Genomic DNA, 18409 nt, shown 5'->3' with positions numbered 1-18409 from the left:
TGAAAGTGTCACTCTAGAGATCTTTGTGTTGGAGTCTCAAGTGGGAGCTTGAACCCACAGCCATCTCACACAGGCACAGGGACACGTACTGAGTCCCAATCGAAACCTCCACATCGTGAGATTGTCCCAACAAGATGCCTCAGCCACAAAGCAAAGACGCTATTGCTGTGTTTCTAATCATGTCATAATACAACCAATGAGTACTTGATTCTGATACCTAATGTCTGGAATGGAATGTGTTTTATTAATATCCACCACTTTTCTCCCACACTCCCAAGATGGCAGCAGAGTAGCAGGCCTGAGCCCAGGGCTCATCCCCTCCCATGTGCTTACTTTATCTTTCTTTTTCCTTTCTTCTTTTTAGTATTGCTGTTCTTTCCCCCTTTTATTCTTCGTTTTCTTTTCATTAAAGCCTGGAGAGTGACAGGTGAAGGAGGAGACTTCCAGCAGTAGCAGCAATGCCAGAACGAGCCAGGCATGGCTCCATTCAACCCCGGGGACTCCCAGCGAGTGAGGAGAAAGTCCCGAGCTAACTCCCCTGGCCTGGTCTCGTAGGTTGAGCCAAAGCTCCAGGTCTGCAGGCCCGGTGCCTGAAGGCGCAGAAGCATCGGCGAATGGGATGAAGGAGGACTGGCGGCAGTGACTGGAGGAACATTAGAAGGTGAACAGGAGGGACAGAACCCACACATCCCCAGGCCCATGGCTCCAGCTTAGACACAGCGGTTTTGGGAGTGGGCACTAGCAGAGGTCCGTAACCAAGACCCTGGAGCCTGTTTCAGAGACTTCGGCCAATGTCCAGCGGCAACTGGAGGAGCAGTGGAGGAAGAAAGAGAAGAAGAGTGAAAGATGAACTCTACTGCAGTAAAACCTCCTGTTATATTCAGTGTTTCAAGATGGCCGCTGGAGCACGGCGACACTGTGTATGACAAGCAAGAAAACACTTTGCACCATATTTTTATATATGTGACAACAAATCTAAACCAAATCAAGCAAAATTCAAACCAAGGAATTAGAAAGAAGTAGTTCAGGGTGATGATTTTCTCCAAATAATTTTAACATTAATTTCAAGGATATGGCTGATAAGGCCAGCAGATTGAAAGGTCACCCACTGTTTGTCTCCACACATACTACCTGAACTGCTGAGTTTTTCCAGCATTTATTGCCAATCTCTAATTGCCCTGGAGACAGTGGTGATTAACTGCTTTCAGTCTATGCAGGGCAAGTGTCTCCATGATGCTATACCATGTCTTATTTTCATAAAAATACAGAACACAGTGAAAGGCTATTTAACCCTTTGTCCTAAGGCTTGTTTCATTTTAGAAAAGAGAAAATTTATTTATAACACTGCAGATTTTTACCTATGTAGTAATAGGCTCATGGTCACTGGGAAGACAAGTTGGTGTGAGGTGTACTGGGGATACAGTTCTCCAGCCTGTACATGGTATAGGAGTGAATTTCTACAAGCAGTAACAAAGTTGGACCCGTTGGGTGGTGGTGTGCGGGGTGGTTTGCAGAAAAGTATTCCTGGTGCTATACCCTCGCTGGACCATATCACAACAGCAGATAACCATAGGAACTTAAGTATGAAGGTGAGACGTATCCGTAAAAGAAATCTTCTCAGTGTTCTGCTCATTTAACATTTAGCTAAGCTTGTCAGCTATTGACTAAAAACCAAAAGAACTGCGGATGCTGTAAATCAGGAACAAAAACAAAGTTGCTGGAAAAGCTGAGCAGGTCTGGCAGAATCTGTGGAGGACAAAACAGAGTTAACGTTTCGGGTCTGGTGACCCTTCCTCAGAACTGGTCACCAGACCTGAAACGTTAACTCTGTTTTCTCCTCCACAGATGCTGCCAGACCTGCTGAGCTTTTCTAGCAACGTTGTTTTTGTCAGCTATTGAGTTCAGCTGGTACTGTGGAATTGCAGAATTGAAAAGTAATGCTATTTTACTGTCAAAAACTGATTATTTTCGCTACCTTTATTTTTTCTCACTGATCATCAACCATTTCTGGTTGCAGCAGGAGCCTGTCGGGAAGCCGGTGAGTCACGGTTTTTGAATCGTTAAGAAGCTTACCTCGTGAATAGGCGGAGGGACGCTGAGCAGGAGCCGACACGGGACTGGTGAGTGAGTGAGGTAATATATTTGTGTGGCCAAAAATGGTTCTGTGTGCCTGATTGGTAAGGTAACAAGTTTATTTTTTATTCTTTATTTTTTAAGCCTTGGGAATTTAGAATAATGGGAACGGAGGTCAGGGCAGTTGAATGTTCCTCCTGCAGAATGTGGGAGGTAAGGGTCACCGCTAGTGTCCCTGCTGACTACATCTGCGGGAAGTGCACCCAACTCCAGCTCCTTGAAAACCGCGTTAGGGAACTGGAACTGGATGAACTTCGGATCATTCGGGACGCAGAGGGGGTTAGTGAGAGGAGTTACAGGGCGGTAGTCACTCCTCAAGTACAGGAAAAGGCAGATGGGTTACGGTCAGGGGACAGAAAGGGAACCGGCAGGCAGTGCAGGGATCCCCTGTGGCCATTCCCCTCAACAATAAGTATACCGTTTTGGATACTGTTGCGGGGGGGTGGGGGGTAGGAATTACCAGGGCAAAGCAGTGGGGCACAGGTCTCTGGCACAAAGTCTGTCCCTGCTGCTCAGAAGGGAAGGGGAAAGAGGAGCAGAGCATTAGTCATTGGGGACTCCATAGTTAGGGGGACAGATAGGAGGTTCTGTGGGGACGAGAGAGACTCACGGTTGGTGTGTTGCCTCCCAGGTGCCAGGGTGCGTGATGTCTCTGATCGTGTTTTTGGGATCCTTAAGGGGGAGGGGCAAGCAGCCCCAAGTCGTGGTCCACATTGGCACCAACGACATAGGTAGGAAGAGAGACGGGGATTTAAGGCAGAAATTCAGGGAGCCAGGATGAAAGCTGAGAGCTCGGACGAACAGAGTTGTTGTCTCTGGTTTGTTGCCCGTGCCACATGCCAGTGAGGCGAGGAATAAGGAGAGAGAGGAGTTGAAAACGTGGCTACAGGGATGGTGCAGGAGGGAGGGTTTTGGATTCTTGGATAATTGGGGCTCTTTCTGGGGTAGTGGGACCTCTACAAGCAAGATGGTCTTCACCTGAACCAGAGGGGTGCCGCTATCCTTGGGGGGAAACTTGCTAAGGCTATTCGGGTGGGTTTAAACTAATTCAGCAGGGGGATGGGCACCAAAATTATAGTTTGACTATAGGAAAGGTTGAGAGTAGGGTGGTCCGAAATGAAGTTTCAGGGAAGCAAGATGGCACTGGCAAGCAAGAAGGTGGTTTGAAGTGTGTCTACTTCAATGCCAGGAGGGTCCGGAATAAGGTGGGTGAACTTGCAGCATGGGTTAGTACCTGGGACTTCGATGTTGTGGCCATTTCAGAGACATGGATAGAGCAGGGATAGGAATGGTTGTTGCAGGTTCCGGGATTTAGATGTTTCAGTAAGAACAGAGAAGATGGTAAAAGGGGCGGAGATGTGGCATTGTTGGTCAAGGATAGTATTTCAGTTGCAGAAAGGATGTTTGGGGACTCGTCAACTGACGTAGTATGGGCTGAGGTTAGAAACAGGAAAAGGAGAGGTCACCCTGTTCGGAGGCCTATAGAAAACTCCCAATAGTTCCAGAGATGTAGAGGAAAAGATAGCAAAGATGATTCTCGATAGGAGTGAAAGAGACAGGGTAGTTGTCATGGGGGACTTCAACTTTCCAAATATTGACTGGGATGACTATAGTTTGAGTACGATAGATGGGTCAGCTTTTGTCCAGTGTGTGCTGGAGGGCTTCCTGACACAGTATGTAGATAGGCCAACAAGGGGTGAAGCCACATGAGATTTAGTACTGGGTAATGAGCCTGGCCAGGTGTTAGATTTGGAAGTAGGTGAGCACTTTGGTGATAGCGATCGCAATTCTGTTATGTTTACTTTAGTGATGGAAAGGGATAGGTGTATACCACTGGGCAAGAGTTATAGCTGGGGGAAAGGCAATTACGATGAGATTAGGCAAGATTTAGGGAGCATAGGATGGGGAAGGAAACTGCAGGGGATGGGCACATTAGAAATGTGGAGCTTATTCAAGGAAAAGCTCCTTTGGTGTCCTAGATAAGTATGTACCTGTCGGACAGGGAGGAAGCTGTAGAGTGCGGGAGCCGTGGTTTACGAAGGAGGTGGAATCTCTGGTCAAGAGGAAGAAGGCGGCTTATGTTAGGATGAGATGTGAAGGCTCAGTTAGGGCACTTGAGGGCCACGAGGTAGCCAGGAAAGACCTAAAGAGAGAGCTCAGAAGAGCCAGGAGGAGACACGAGAAGTTGTTGGCGGATAGGATCAGAATAAACCCTAAGGCTTTCTATAGGTATTTAAGGAATAAAAGAATGACGAAAGTAAGATTAGGCCCAATGAAGGATAGTAGTGGTAAGTTGTGCGTGGAGTCAGATGAGATAGGGGAAGTGCTAAATGAATATTTTGACAGAATTCACTCTAAAAAACAACAATGTTTTCGAGGAGAATACTGAGATACAAGCTACTAGACTAGGTGGGATTGAGGTTCACGAGGAAGAGGTATTAGAAATCCCTCAGAGGGTGAAGATAGATAAGTCCCCTGGGCCGGATGGGATTTATCCTAGGGTCCTCTGGGAAGCCAGGGAGGAGATTGCCGAGCCTTTGGCATTGATCTTTAACTCGTCCTTGTCTACAGGAATAGTGCCAGACGACTGGAGGATAGCAAATGTGGTTCCCCTGTTCAAGAAAGGGAGTAGCGACAACCCTGGTAATTATAGACCAGTGAGCCTTACCTCAGTTGTTGGTAAAGTGTTGGAAAAGGTTATAAGGGATAGGATTTATAATCATCTAGAAAAGAATCAATTGATTAGGGATAGTCAGCACGGTTTTGTGAAGGGAAGGTCATGTCTCACAAACCTTATTGAGTTCTTTGAGAAGGTGCCAAACAGGTAGATGAGAATAAACCGGTTGATGTGGTGTGTATGGATTTCAGCAAAGCGTTCGATAAGGTTCCCCACAATAGGCTGTTGTACAAAATGCGGAGGAATGGGATTGTGGGAGATATAGCAGTTTGGATCGGAAATTGGCTTGCTGAAAGAAGACAGAGGGTGGTAGTTGATGGGAAATGTTCATCCTGGAGACCAGTTACCAGTGTGTGTACCGCAAGGGTCGGTGTTGGGTCCACTGCTGTTTGTCATTTTTATAAGTGATCTGGATGAGGGCATAGAAGGATGGGTTAGTAAATTTGCAGACGACACCAAGGTCAGTGGAGTTGTGGACAGTGACGAAGGATGCTGTAGGTTGCAGAGTGACAGAGATAAGCTGCAGAGCTGGGCTGAGAGGTGGCAAATGGAGTTTAATGCACACAAGTGTGAGGTGATGCACTTTGGTAGGAGTAACCGTAAGGCAAAGTACAGGGCTAATGGTAAGATTCTTAGTAGTGTAGATGAGCAGAGAGATCTCGGTGTCCATGTACACAGATCCTTGAAAGTTGCCACCCAGGTTGACAAGGCTGTTAAGAAGGCATACAGTGTTTTAGCTTTTATTAATAGAGGAATTGAGTTCCAGAACCAAGAGTTTATGGTCAAGCTGTACAAAACTCTGGTGCGGCCGCACTTGGAGTATTGTGTACAGTTCTGGTGACCGCATTATAAGAAGGATGTGGAAGCTTTGGAAAGGGTGCAGAGGAGATTTACTAGAATGTTGAAAGATAATAAAATGTGAAGCTGGATGAACACAGCAGGCCAAGCAGCATCTCAGGAGCACAAACCTACTAGAATGTTGCCTGGTATGGAGGGAAGCTCTTACGAAAAATGGCTGAGGGACTTGAGGCTGTTTTCATTAGAGAGAAGAAGGTTGAGAGGTGACTTAATTGAAACATATAAAATAATCAGAGGGTTAGATAGGGTGGATAGGGAGAGCCTTTTTCCTAGGATGGTGACGGCGAGCACAAGGGGGCATAGCTTTAAATTGAGGGGTGAAAGATATAGGACAGATGTCAGAGGTAGTTTCTTTACTCAGAGAGTAGTAAGGGAATGGAATGCTTTGCCTGCAACGGTAGTAGATTCGCCAACTTTAGGTACATTTAAGTTGTCATTGGATAAGCATATGGACGTACATGGAATAGTGTAGGTTAGATGGGCTTGAGATCGGTATGACAGGTCGGCACAACATCGAGGGCCGAAGGGCCTGTACTGTACTGTAATGTTCCACGTTCTATGAATCTTCCACAGAAAGATTAGTACAAAGAAAGCATTTCGGTTTTGAGCAGAGAACTGGTCAAGAATGTTTTGCTACCTTGGAGTCTGCCACTTTGATCAGTCCAAGCTGTTTAATGATCTGGTCAATCCTATCATTCTTTTCCTTGTTGCGGATACTGTTTGATAAACGCAGAGCAGCGGAAAACTGGAGATTCTCTCTCACTGTCAGTGTTCCCATTACCACATCATCCTGTAAAAGAAAAGGTTTTGATGAGATTAAGAAAACATATTGTTAACTTGTTGACCAAGCATAGCTAAGAAATCATTACTGGATCAAGGAACTGCTCAAGAAAGATATAGGAAACTGAAGTTTCGATTAGGCATCAAAACAGTCTCTATCTTATTGAACGATAGTACAGGCTTGATGAGCCAAATGACCCTCTGTTGTCCCATAGTTCACAGAAAGAAGAAATAAAGAAGAAACATTTGGATTTTGATAGCATCTTCTACAACCACAAGGTTACCCAAAATACGTCACAAGCTATTCTAAAATTTTGTGTTCTGTGAAACCACACAAATAAGGCGATAATGACCAGATAATATGTTTTAGTGATGTTGGTTGAGGAATAATTAATCAAGCATCAGCATGAATGTCCTTGCTGTTTTTACAATACTGCCATGGAATTTTTCATGATATGGAGGATGGGAATTTAGGCTTAATGTCTAAACTGGAAGATGGTACATCAGACTGCATGCTTTAGAACATGGAAGGATAGATCAGAGAACTTTCTAAATAATGCAACTTAGAAACAGTGGAGGTCAAAAAGAAAGTATTAACCTACACTGATCATTGAAAGAATCAAAAAGGATAATGGAAGGTTCTGCTCCATTTTTAAAGGAAGCCAACGAAAAATTACATTACACAGTGTTCAGTTTTGGGAACCACCCCTTAGAAAAGTGACCCTGGTCTCGGCTCCGCCCTCTGCAACTAGATCCCCAGCTTTCTGACCCACAGGCTGCAAATCAGTGAGGACGGGTACCTGCACCTCCTCCCCAGTAACACGCAACTGGAACACACACCCCCCCTCCCACACAAGGATCCATTCTCAGCCCCCTCCTGTATACCTACGACAGCTTTGCAAAATTCTAAACAAACACCATCTACAAGTTCACTGACGACACCACCGCAATGGGACAGATATCTAACAACAATCAAAATACAGAAGGGAGATAGATGGCTTGGTGACATGGTACAATGAGAACAACCTCTCTCTCTCTCAATGTCAGTAAAACTAAAGAAATGATCATTGTCATCAGAAAGAAAAGGAGGAGAACATGCCCCCATCTACAACAATGGAACTGAGGTGGACAGTATGAAGAGCATCAAGTTCCTCAGAGTGATGATAACTGACAACCTGTCCAGGGCTTCCCGCGTAGACGCGACAGTCAGGAAGGCACAAAAACACCTCTTCTTCCTCAGGCGGCTCTGGAAATTTGTCATGTCTATAAGGTCCCTCACCAACTCCTACAGATGCACCGTTGAAAGCACACTGTCCGGGTGTATAACGGCCTGGTACGGTAACTGCTCTGCCCAGGACCGTAAGAAACTACAGAAGGTGGTGTGCACAGCCCAGACCATTACAAAACCAACCTTCCATCCATGGACTCCATTTACACTGTTCGCTGCTGTGGAAAGGCAGCCAATCAAAGCTTATATTGGCCATAGAGGGTGTTCAGTGTCATTTAACAGAATAATATATGAACACCAAGTTATCACAACAGATAACACATACAAGGGTTGAATTCCCTGGAACTGAGTAGGTTAAAGGATGATTTGATCTTAGTTTTCATGACAGCAAAGTGAACAAGAAGGGTGGTGAGAGATAATTTCCCAATCCACAAGAGATAATTCAAGAGTGAGGGATATAGCTTTAAGCCAGACATTCGAGCATAAAATCAGGAAAGACTGATCAGACAAACGGTTAGTGGTTCAGAACTCCTTTTTTATCTCCACAGTCAATGCGGGGACAATAAGTCATTTGTAAATTGGAGACTGATAAACCTTGTTAACCAAAGATGTGGGTAAAAGGTAGGTCAATGGAGTTAGGTCACATACTAACCAGATCTGTGGCCTAATGATTAAAATCCTTATTGCCATGCAGAAATCCCCCAGTACTGCACTGAGAGTGTCAGCCCCAAATACACAAGTATGTCCAAGCAGCAGGAGAAAACACACACACACACAAACACACACACACACAAACACACACACAAACACACACAAAGTCCAAGTGTTACACACTATTATCTGAAATAAGCTTGTGTTTCAAAAGCACACTAAGATATATACCTTAGACGGAATATCACATTTGTGATGTTCCCTCTATTTTAATTTGTTGAATCTTGAGAGAAGATGGTGATAATTAGAAAAGGCTTCCTGCTTACCAAGATGGAATTACTGATCTGCACTCTACAAAAGTAAAGGAACAGCTCACAACAAACACTGTTCACACCCTCTCCATAGCCCAGCGATAGAAATTCCAGGCCCAGCAGCATCTCAGGAGCACAGAAGCTGACGTTTTGGGCCTAGACCCTTCATCAGAGAGGGGGATGGGGAGAGGGAACTGGAATAAATAGGGAGAGAGGGGGAGGCGGACCGAAGATGGAGAGTAAAGAAGATAGGTGGAGAGAATGTAGGTGGGGAGGTAGGGAGGGGATAGGTCAGTCCAGGGAAGACGGACAGGTCAAGGAGGTGGGATGAGGTTAGTAGGTAGGAGATGGAGGTGCGGCTTGGGGTGGGAGGAAGGGATGGGTGAGAGGAAGAACAGGTTATCTAAAGAATGGGAGGGGGAGTTAAAATGGTTCGCGACTGGGAGGTGCAGTTGTTTATTGCGAACCGAGCAGAGGTGTTCTGCAAAGCTGTCCCCAAGCCTCCACTTGGTTTCCCTAATGTAGAGGAAGCCATACATTGGGGAAACCAAGCGGAGGCTTGGGGACCGCTTTGCAGAATACCTCCGCTCAGTTCGCAATAAACAACTGCACTTCCCATTCTTGAGATGACATGTCCATCATGGGCCTCCTGCAGTGCCACAATTATGCCACCCGAAGGTTGCAGGAACAGAAACTCATATTCCACTTGGGAACCCTGCAGCCCAATGGTATCAATGTGGACTTCACCAGCTTCAAAATCTCCCCCTCCCCCAACGCATCCCAAAACCAGCCCAGTTCGTCCCCTCCCCCAACTGCACCACACAACCAGCCCAGCTCTTCCCCTCCACCCACTGCATCCCAAAACCAGCCCAGCCTGTCTCTGCCTCCCTAACCTGTTCTTCCTCTCACCCATCCCTTCCTCCCACCCCATGCTGCACCTCCATCTCCTACCTACTAACCTCATCCCACCTCCTTGACCTGTCAGTCTTCCCCGGACTGACCTATCCCCTCCCTACCTCCCCACCTATCTTCTTTTCTCTCCATCTTCAGTCTGCCTCCCCCTCTCTCCCTATTTATTCCAGAACTCTCACCCCATCCCCCTCTCTGATGAAGGGTGTAGGCCCGAAACGTCAGCTTTTGTGCTCCTGAGATGCTGCTTGGCCTGCTGTGTTCATCCAGCTTCACACTTTATTATCTTGGATTCTCCAGCATCTGCAGTTCCCATTATCTCTGATAGAAATTCCAGGATAGCTGGTTAGGAGTTAAAATTCTAGTCAATTTACACACTCCTTAAACCAGTAGAGAGCATCGCTAAATCCCCATAGCTTGGTCAATTATAATGAAGGACATTTTATTCCATTAAATGGGCAATGCATTAGAGTACAATGTAAATGCTCTTCTAAATAACCATAGATATGCCAATTCAACCAACTCATTTGGTGAATTGTCTTCAGATAGTTTAGTGGCACAATACAGGGCATATCTCTCTGAGCCAGAGTCGGAATCCCACCCCAGGACCGGATGGCTAAGGAAGGTGTGTCGTAACATGACCAAGCAGGTTGGATATCAACATGCAAACCCTTCCAACATACAGAAGAGTGGAAGATTGCCAGGCATTCATATGATGTAATGGAATTTTGAGCCTCTACTATTCTTTTCATGACTCAAGCAATATGCATGTAAAAGTGTATTTTACCACCATAAATGAGACTCCCTAAGTGAACTGTAACATAACACCACCAACCCTGTTGGCTTCCAACAGCTATCAATATGTAAAATATTACTGGTCTATCTTCTGCATCACTTGGTTAATGGAAAGGATTGCAGCAGTGATCAATTGTAATTACATGGCCTTCAATAACCCTGTCGTGCAGGCAGCCAGAAGCTGGGGTTATTTATAGACAAATCCCGAAAGTCTCAGTGCCAAATTACAAGCATCAAGGCTGCACATGTGAGGAACGTCAGAAATTTAGTATGCTGTGCAGGATTCTCCTATGTATCTCAGTTCTGAAAGTGTCTCTTAGAAAATGCAGCAAAAGGGTTCTCACCTGCACGACATATCCAGAGATACACTTGAAGTTCGAAGGTTGCGGAGCACCATCAATTAGAACTTGTCCTTTCAAGCCAGAAGGATCTTTCCTCGCAGCCAAAATATCTAGTAACCTGAGAAGCAATATTCAGCAGTCATTACTGAACAGGTGCTAGCTGTTCTCTTATGGTGTTACTAATAACCATTTGGTATCAGACAAGTACTAAAGTTCGACTGAGGTAATGTAATCCATGTTTGTAAGCAATATACTTATAACAGTATAATTGACTGGTTCTATAATATCTGTTACTCAGATACAATAGGCCCCAAAGAAGAACTGATTAGTTTACTGCATTGATGCAGATCTGGATCTGGCTCCTGGAATTTATTTTTAAAGAACAAATTAATGTTAGCAGATCAGGAAAATTGACTTTTTGTTTAAATTGGTGCCTTGTTATTGAATTTAGAACGTTCCCTTCTTTCGGAATGTTATGGATGTCTCAGCTGCTGTCAAATGTCAAAGCTGTTAAAACATGAGCAGAATTTTCACAAGGGGTTGTTGGATGTGGATTGCCCTGAAGCCAACTGGGATGTCAGCTCTTAAAATATTTTTCTCAGCTTTTTCATTGCAGAGCATCAAATTGGCAGGAAAAAGTATCAAGAAAGAGCTGTGTAATTGTAATAACATTGAGTTAACACAGCATCAGAGATACAACCCTTCACTTATTAAAACACAAGCATTTCTGTATTCATATTTTTCATGATGTCAGAATATCCCAAATGAAGTACTTTTGAAGCGCAGCCACTGTTATAAAGTAGGAAATGCTCCAGCCAACTGCTTACAGCAACCTCCAACATGCAATGTGTTAATCATCAGATAATATATTTTAAGAATCAAATATTGACTGACTTCTTAACTGTCCTTCAAACAATGCCAAATGAGATCCTATGTTTATCTGAGACAATAGAGTGAGTCATAGATTCACATCTCACTTGCAAATGTGCAGCATTTGTTCAGTATTGCACTCGTGCTAACAGCCTGGATTTGTGTTCAAAAATCTGGAATGAAACTAGAACCCATGGCTTTCTGACTCAGAACGGGTGTTATCCAATAAGCCAAGGCTCACACAACTAACCTGAGCTGAAATTAGACAGCAGAACTATGCATGACCTAAAGTTTATAGAGGGTGGAAGGTCACCCAAGAGAGCATTGAAACAGTGGATTCTGGAGTTGCTAACAATGTGAATAAAATTTTCTGCAATAAATGCCAGCAATGAATATGGAAATATATATTATAATTGATTGACTATGAGGTTGGAAGCTTAGTTTCAGGAAACGTGAAGAGCCTGCAAAGCCATGTGACAGTCATTTCAAACCCATCAAACCAGATTATGTTCAGTTTTAAATACAGATGTTAAAAAAAATCTGTGCTAACTAATAACTGAGATCTACAGAAAAAGGGATTCTTGTCACTGAACCCAAGTAGCAGCTGTGGAAATACAGTGAAAAAAATATTAAGAACTGGTTTAATATAGTCCAAATTGCTTACAACATTAGGGCCTCAGGGATTCTGAGATAGATAAGTCTTTATTTAAATCTTCACTTTGCTAGCTAAAAATAGAAGATAGGAATTTTATTATTCATGCAGTTACACTGGATTTCTATTGTAATTGGAAATATCACTTCCAATGAATGATTGTTTGAGAAAGTATTAGTCCTAAATTACCAGACGTCTGTATACTCAGTCTGCTTCAACTATGAATTAATGTCCATTTTCTTCCTCACCAATCTCATTCTATCTTATTTAAGAACAACAGGGCCATGTAAAGATCATTACATTATTGATAGTTCTTTCTGAGAGTCAGAGAAAACACAATGAACCAAACAGACTCCATCTATTCTGTTTAAGTTTAACACAGGCTCCACAGTTCTACCATACCTATACCCATAAAAGTAAGAAATTTCAAAGAGTAGCTCAACAATTCAAAGCCTCATTAGTATAACATCTTAGGGCTGGATCATTAATGTACTGTTACCTCTGGCGTCTCCAGGGACTTCTCTGCAGGTCCCTCCAATCTCTCATCTACTTTCTGTCCCTTGATGAAATTGTCCAAAAACATTGCTCCTGTTTCACGTTGTTCTCACCTCAACCATTCCAACAACTCTCTAAACTTTGGGTTAATTAATTAATTCACCACAGAATTCAGGTGAATCTTTTTGTACTTCCACATTGGTGAGAACGTGGCATGCAACAGCACAAGGCATTTTTTCTGCCTTTCGAGCCATTCGATTAGATCATGACTCTCTTGTATCTTAACTCCATCCATCCTCCTTGGTTCCAGAAACTTTAATATTTCTTAGCTAATGAAAGCCTATCAATTCCAGTTTTGAAAGTTTCACCAAAAACAGCCTGGACAGCATTTTGTTTTGAGAGAATATGATTGCCACATTAAGACATGGAGGAGAAGAACACTGATGCCATCAAGGAGAAGCAAAAAGAGAGATAGGAGCAGAAAGATCTGCAGTGAACTTGAAATAGAGGAGGGACAGGATGAAGCTTTTGTGAAACATAATCACTGGTGTAACTAGTGAGACATGCTAGGGTGGGAGACAATACAAGTCTGTATTACTGAGATACTCACGAAGACTTTCCACTTCCTGTAGGACCTAGGATAGCGTTCATTCCAGGTCCCATGATACCACTGTGAGAAAAACATAAAGTAAACACAGGTCATGTAAATATTGTGAACGTCAGTCAAGATTTACTTTCAGAAAAAACAACAGCCTAATAATATGCCTTACATAAATCATGTAGCTTATGACTTGTACTTGTGAAGGTTATACAATGGAACCCACAGATGTACCATGCAACACCAAATAAAGACAGAATTGGTACAGTGCAGGAGGCCATTTGGCCCACTGAGTCTGTATTAGTCTCCAAATGAGCATCGCTCCCAGTGCCAATTGTCTGCTTTGTTTCAGAAACCTGATCATTCTTTTTCAATTAACTATCTAATTCCCTTTTGAATGCCTCAAACTAATATGCCTCCATTTTACTCTTAGATGTGCATTCCAGACCCTAACCACTCACTGCATTGAGACATCCTCTTCTTCAACAGTTGACCAACCAATAGAAGACAGAGTTGGGATAAGTGGGTGTTTTCAGGGTGACACTGATTCATACTTGGGACACAATTATTTACAATATATATTAAATGACTTTGAGGAAAATGAATGTGAAATAGGCACATTTGCAGATGACACAAATTAGGTAGAAAGGCAAGTAGTGACGATGACACAAAGATCCTGCAGAAGCATACTGACCAGGTTGAGCGGGTGGGCAAAAATTTAGGAAATGGAACATAATGCAGAAAAGTGTCAGATTAGGCAACTTTGAGGGGAGGACCAGAGAAGGTGAATAACATTTAAAATGGAGAAGTACTGCAGGTAGCTATGGTTTAGAGATATCTTGGACTCTGTGCATGAATCACTGAAAAGCTAACATCCAGCTTCAGTGGGTAAAAGGGAAGGCAAGTGGAATTTTGACCTTTATTTCAAAGGTAATGGTGAATAAGAGTAGTAAGGTTTTGCTAAAACCCTACAAGGCACTGGTCAGACCACAGACTTACGGTGAATAGTTCTGGGCTCCTTACCTGAGCAAAGATTTTGCTGGCATTGGAGGCAGTCCAGAGAAGGTTCATGAGGCTGAACCCAAGTATGGAGGAACTGCCTCATGAGGAGATATTGAGTAAGTTGGGCATGTATTCACTGGAATTTAGAAAAATGGGAGGCTAACTTATTGAAACATACAAGATTCTTAGAGGACTTGATAGGATGGATATGTAGTTATTATTTTTGTGATGTTGGTTGTAGGGTAAATGGAGATTGGGGAGTTCTCTACTGTTTTTCTTCAAAATTGAGCCTTGGATGTTTTCGTTCTATCCACTTGGGATAATAAGGTAGGGCCCGGTTTTAATTCCTCCTCAGGGATGTCAGCTTCAACTCGAACGTGAAGCCATGGCTTAGACAGGGATAAGTTTTGGTCTCCCTACCTCAGAAAGGTTATACTTGCCATATAGTGTTTCCTGAAGCAAGGATGGCAGGGCTGTCCAGAGGAGAGAGTCGTTACACTGGACTGACATTCACTAATGAGTTTGGAAGGATATGAGGGGATCTGACTGAATATGTAAAGTTATAACAGGGCTGGACAGACTAGACGCAGGGAGGATGTTCCCCCAATTAGGGAGTCTAGTACCAGGGACACATTCACAGGGTGCAGGATAGACCACTTAGGAAAGAGACAAGGAGACACTTTTTCACTTAAAGTGCAGTGAACCATTCAAATTCTCTGCCACAAAAGGCAGTGAGGCCAAGTCACTGAATATAATCAAGAAAGGGATAGCTAAAGCTTAAAGGCATCAAAGCATATGGGGAGAAAGCAGGAGCATAGCATTGAGACAAAGGATCAGTCATGATCAAATTGAATGACGGAGCATGTTTGAAGGGCTGAATGACCTACCCTGCTCCTAGTTTCAATGTTTCTCCTATCAGTGATGCCTCATTTATTAATTTCTTTAAATCTGTCCCTACTCGTTTCCAATTCCTTCATGAGTGAAAACATTTTCACTCTATTTACTCTATCCAGACTGCTCATGATTTTCAACACCTCAATCAGATCTCTCCTCAGCTTTCTTTTCTCCAAAGAGAACAATTCCAAGATAGAAAATAGAATAGATGGAAATCAATTAATTGAAAATATACCAGAACTGAGACTTTTAAAAAAAGAATAAAAGTACAGCACAATTTTAGTGAAAAATACCTGTGTGCATTAATTATTTATTAGCAACTCGCCATTGAAAGATTTTTTAATCAAGTTCAAGTTATACTTAATTATTAACTCTCAATAGAATTCTGCTCAGTAATCAGGCATAATAAATTCTGATGCAGTTAGAAACAAAACAGATTCATCTAATACGCTGCTGTTTGTATCCGGCATACACCAAATTCCATTCCCCTATCATCTCTGAACACACTAAATAATGTTGGCTCAATGACAATGGTTTTGAAAGTCATGTTTATTTGTTAATCCTTCCCCAGTCTCACTCTGTTCTACCTCTATAGCCTCTGCTGGCCATAACCTGCAGAGATTTCAGCATTCTTCAATTCTGACTTTGACCAATCTCAATTTTCATTGTTAACTTTTGGCCCCAATATCTTTGCGTGTCTCCTATCAAATTTTGATAACATCTCTCCCACGAAGCACTTTGCAATGTTTCACTGTGTTAAAGGTATCACATTAATCTAAGCTGGTGTGTTATTGTCTGATTTGATTTTATTGTCACATGTATTTTACTGTAAGAATACTCTCAATATCCGCAACAGCTTCTTCTAAAACTTCATCTTTTGCTTTGAATTTTATTTCTGGTTTGTTTTCTCCCTTGGAGTTCTCTTTCCCAACTCCTTCTGAGGAGAACTTTCAGCAGTTCTTTGCTCTCGTTTTTCTCCATCAGGTTTAGGAGATTTTCTTTGATTTGCTAGGTAACTTCTTCTTAGAGGAAGGGCTGAGGGAACATTGCTATCTTCTATCTGCTTTATTCAAGGACGGCTCTGCTACCTCACAGCACCAGGGGCCCGGGTTCAATTCCACCCTTGAGCAATTGTCTGTGCAAACTCCACGAATTCTCCCTGTGTCTGCGTGGGTTTCCACCAGATGTTCCGGTTTCCTCCCACAGTCCGAAGATGTGGGAGTTAGTTGGATTGGCCATGCTAAATTACCCACAGTGTTCACGGATGTGTGGGTTAGCCATAGGAAATGTGGGATAGGGTGGGGAGATGAGCCTGGAGATGCTCTTTGGAGGATTTGTGTAGATTTGTTGGGCCAAATAGCCTGTTTCCACACTGTGGGGATTCTATAAAAAAATACAATTAAATAGAGTAACAAGCTATTTGTCACCACGAGACAGAGCCATTTTGAATAAGTTATGAATAAAGGGCAGAAAAAGGTAAGATATAGCTTGAAGAGAGTTTGTATGCCAGTTATTTAAGAATCACAGGTTAACAGCTACCTAAGTCAAACCGAACAAATAAAAACTTTGAAGTATATTATGAACAGAGACTATAAAAGAACAAGTCAAGAAAGAAGATAACACAGTGAGGAGCTGGAGGAACACAGCAGGCCAGGCAGCATCAGAAGAGCAGGAAAGCTGATGTTTTGGGTCAGGACCCTTCTTTAGAAAGTCAAGAAAGAATTATGACTAAAGGAGCATGTAGAGAAAGAAAGTGAAGCACAGGATAGATGCAAAAAAAAAATCACAATTCAGAAACATGAGTTCAGCCTGCATCAAGGAAGCTGAGATGACTGCCATAGATAATGGGAACTGCAGATGCTGGAGAATCCAAGACAACAAAGTGTGAAGCTCGATGAACACAGCAGGCCAAGCAGCATCTCAGGAGCACAAAAGCTAATGTTTCGGGCCTAGACCTTTCACGTTAGCTTTTGTGCTCCTAAGGTGCTGCTTGGCCTGTTGTGTTCATCCAGCTCCGTGCTTTGTTGTCTGAGATGACGATCATGTTGCCTTTGAGGGACTAGCAGAGAATACATCACTCCTGCACCTAGTTTACACATGGTGCCAAGGGAGCGAGAGGCACAGAACCAGGACAGTGACTTTTGCTCCAGGGAAAAGGTGCCTGCTGTCTTCAATCAGGACAATAACATGCTCGCTTCCCGTTCAAGCCAGTACCCTCATCAGTCTGTACAACCAACCAGGCCCAGTCCAGACCAAGAAGCTGCTGAGTCTAACGAAGCCCTCAGAGCCCAAAGTTGCTACAGTTCACCAAGCACAGGATCCTGAAGTAGCCACAGTTGAAACCCAGCAGGACGTGAAGTTGCAACAACTGGGGAAACAGCATGTAGGAACGAGGGAAGCAAACACAGCAAGATGCATCACATTTCCCAAGAGTAATTCTTAACTGCTCCTGCTCAATATTATGCACAGATGGAATGAACATGCTGTTTCTTTTTTTCGTGTCTACTGTTTAAATTTGTAGTGAAGTGAGAGAAAAACCTGTAAAACTGGACTCCAGGACAGCAAGCAAATGACAACGTATTGGGATCAGTTGATATGAACAACTTTGGTCTCTTAAAAGCAGCTTATTCAATAAGACCATAAAATATAGGAGAGAATCAGGGCAGTCAACCCATTGAGTCTGCTCTACCATTCAATCATGGCTGATATGTTTCTGAACCACATTCTCCTGCCTTGATCCTATTACTAATCAAGAACCTACCTATATTGGTCTTATATCTGTGGTAATGAGTTCCACAGATTTACCACCCTCTGGTGGGAAAAATTCCTCCTCATCTCAGTTTTAAAGGATCATCCCTTCACTCAGACTATGTTTTTGGGTCCTAGTCTCTCTTGCTAGGGAAACAACTTCTCCACGTCCACTTTATCCAGGCCTCTCAATACCTGTCAGTTTCAATCAGATCCCCCTCATCCTTCTAAACTCTATCAAGTACAGACCGAAAGTCCGCAACCAGTCTTATGACAAGCTCTTCATCCTCAGGATCCCCCTCCAAAGCCAGCACATCTTTCCATTGATACAAGGCTCAAAACTGCTCTTAATATTCCAAACACATTTGTCCAACTACATTTCTTTTCTCTACCTCTTGCGCGCCCCCTTCCCCACCATCAGTGAATAGTGCTAAGGTTGGTTTGGTCAACCTCCCCACAACCCCTAC

At 43.3% G+C, this 18409-nt stretch overlaps 1 protein-coding gene across 5 annotated transcripts in view; it reads right to left on the bottom strand.

Moving 5' to 3' along the window:
- The window catches only part of abcg2a (ATP-binding cassette, sub-family G (WHITE), member 2a), a 105324-nt gene that overhangs the window by 55425 nt on the left and 31490 nt on the right, over positions 1-18409 (bottom strand). For all 5 annotated transcript variants that reach the window (XM_059648298.1, XM_059648328.1, XM_059648272.1 and 2 more), the window contains 3 exons: positions 13311-13370; positions 10687-10801; positions 6306-6458 (listed from right to left, as the gene is read on the bottom strand). In XM_059648298.1, coding sequence (XP_059504281.1) covers positions 6306-6458; positions 10687-10801; positions 13311-13370 — 328 coding nt within the window. The remainder of the gene's footprint in view (positions 1-6305; positions 6459-10686; positions 10802-13310; positions 13371-18409) is intronic.

This window comes from Stegostoma tigrinum, chromosome 1 (genome assembly GCF_030684315.1).
Source record: "Stegostoma tigrinum isolate sSteTig4 chromosome 1, sSteTig4.hap1, whole genome shotgun sequence".
NCBI classification, from domain to species: Eukaryota; Metazoa; Chordata; class Chondrichthyes; order Orectolobiformes; family Stegostomatidae; genus Stegostoma; species Stegostoma tigrinum.
The sequence above is the reverse complement of the archived record's forward strand: the minus strand, read 5'-3'. Positions and strand labels throughout refer to the sequence as shown.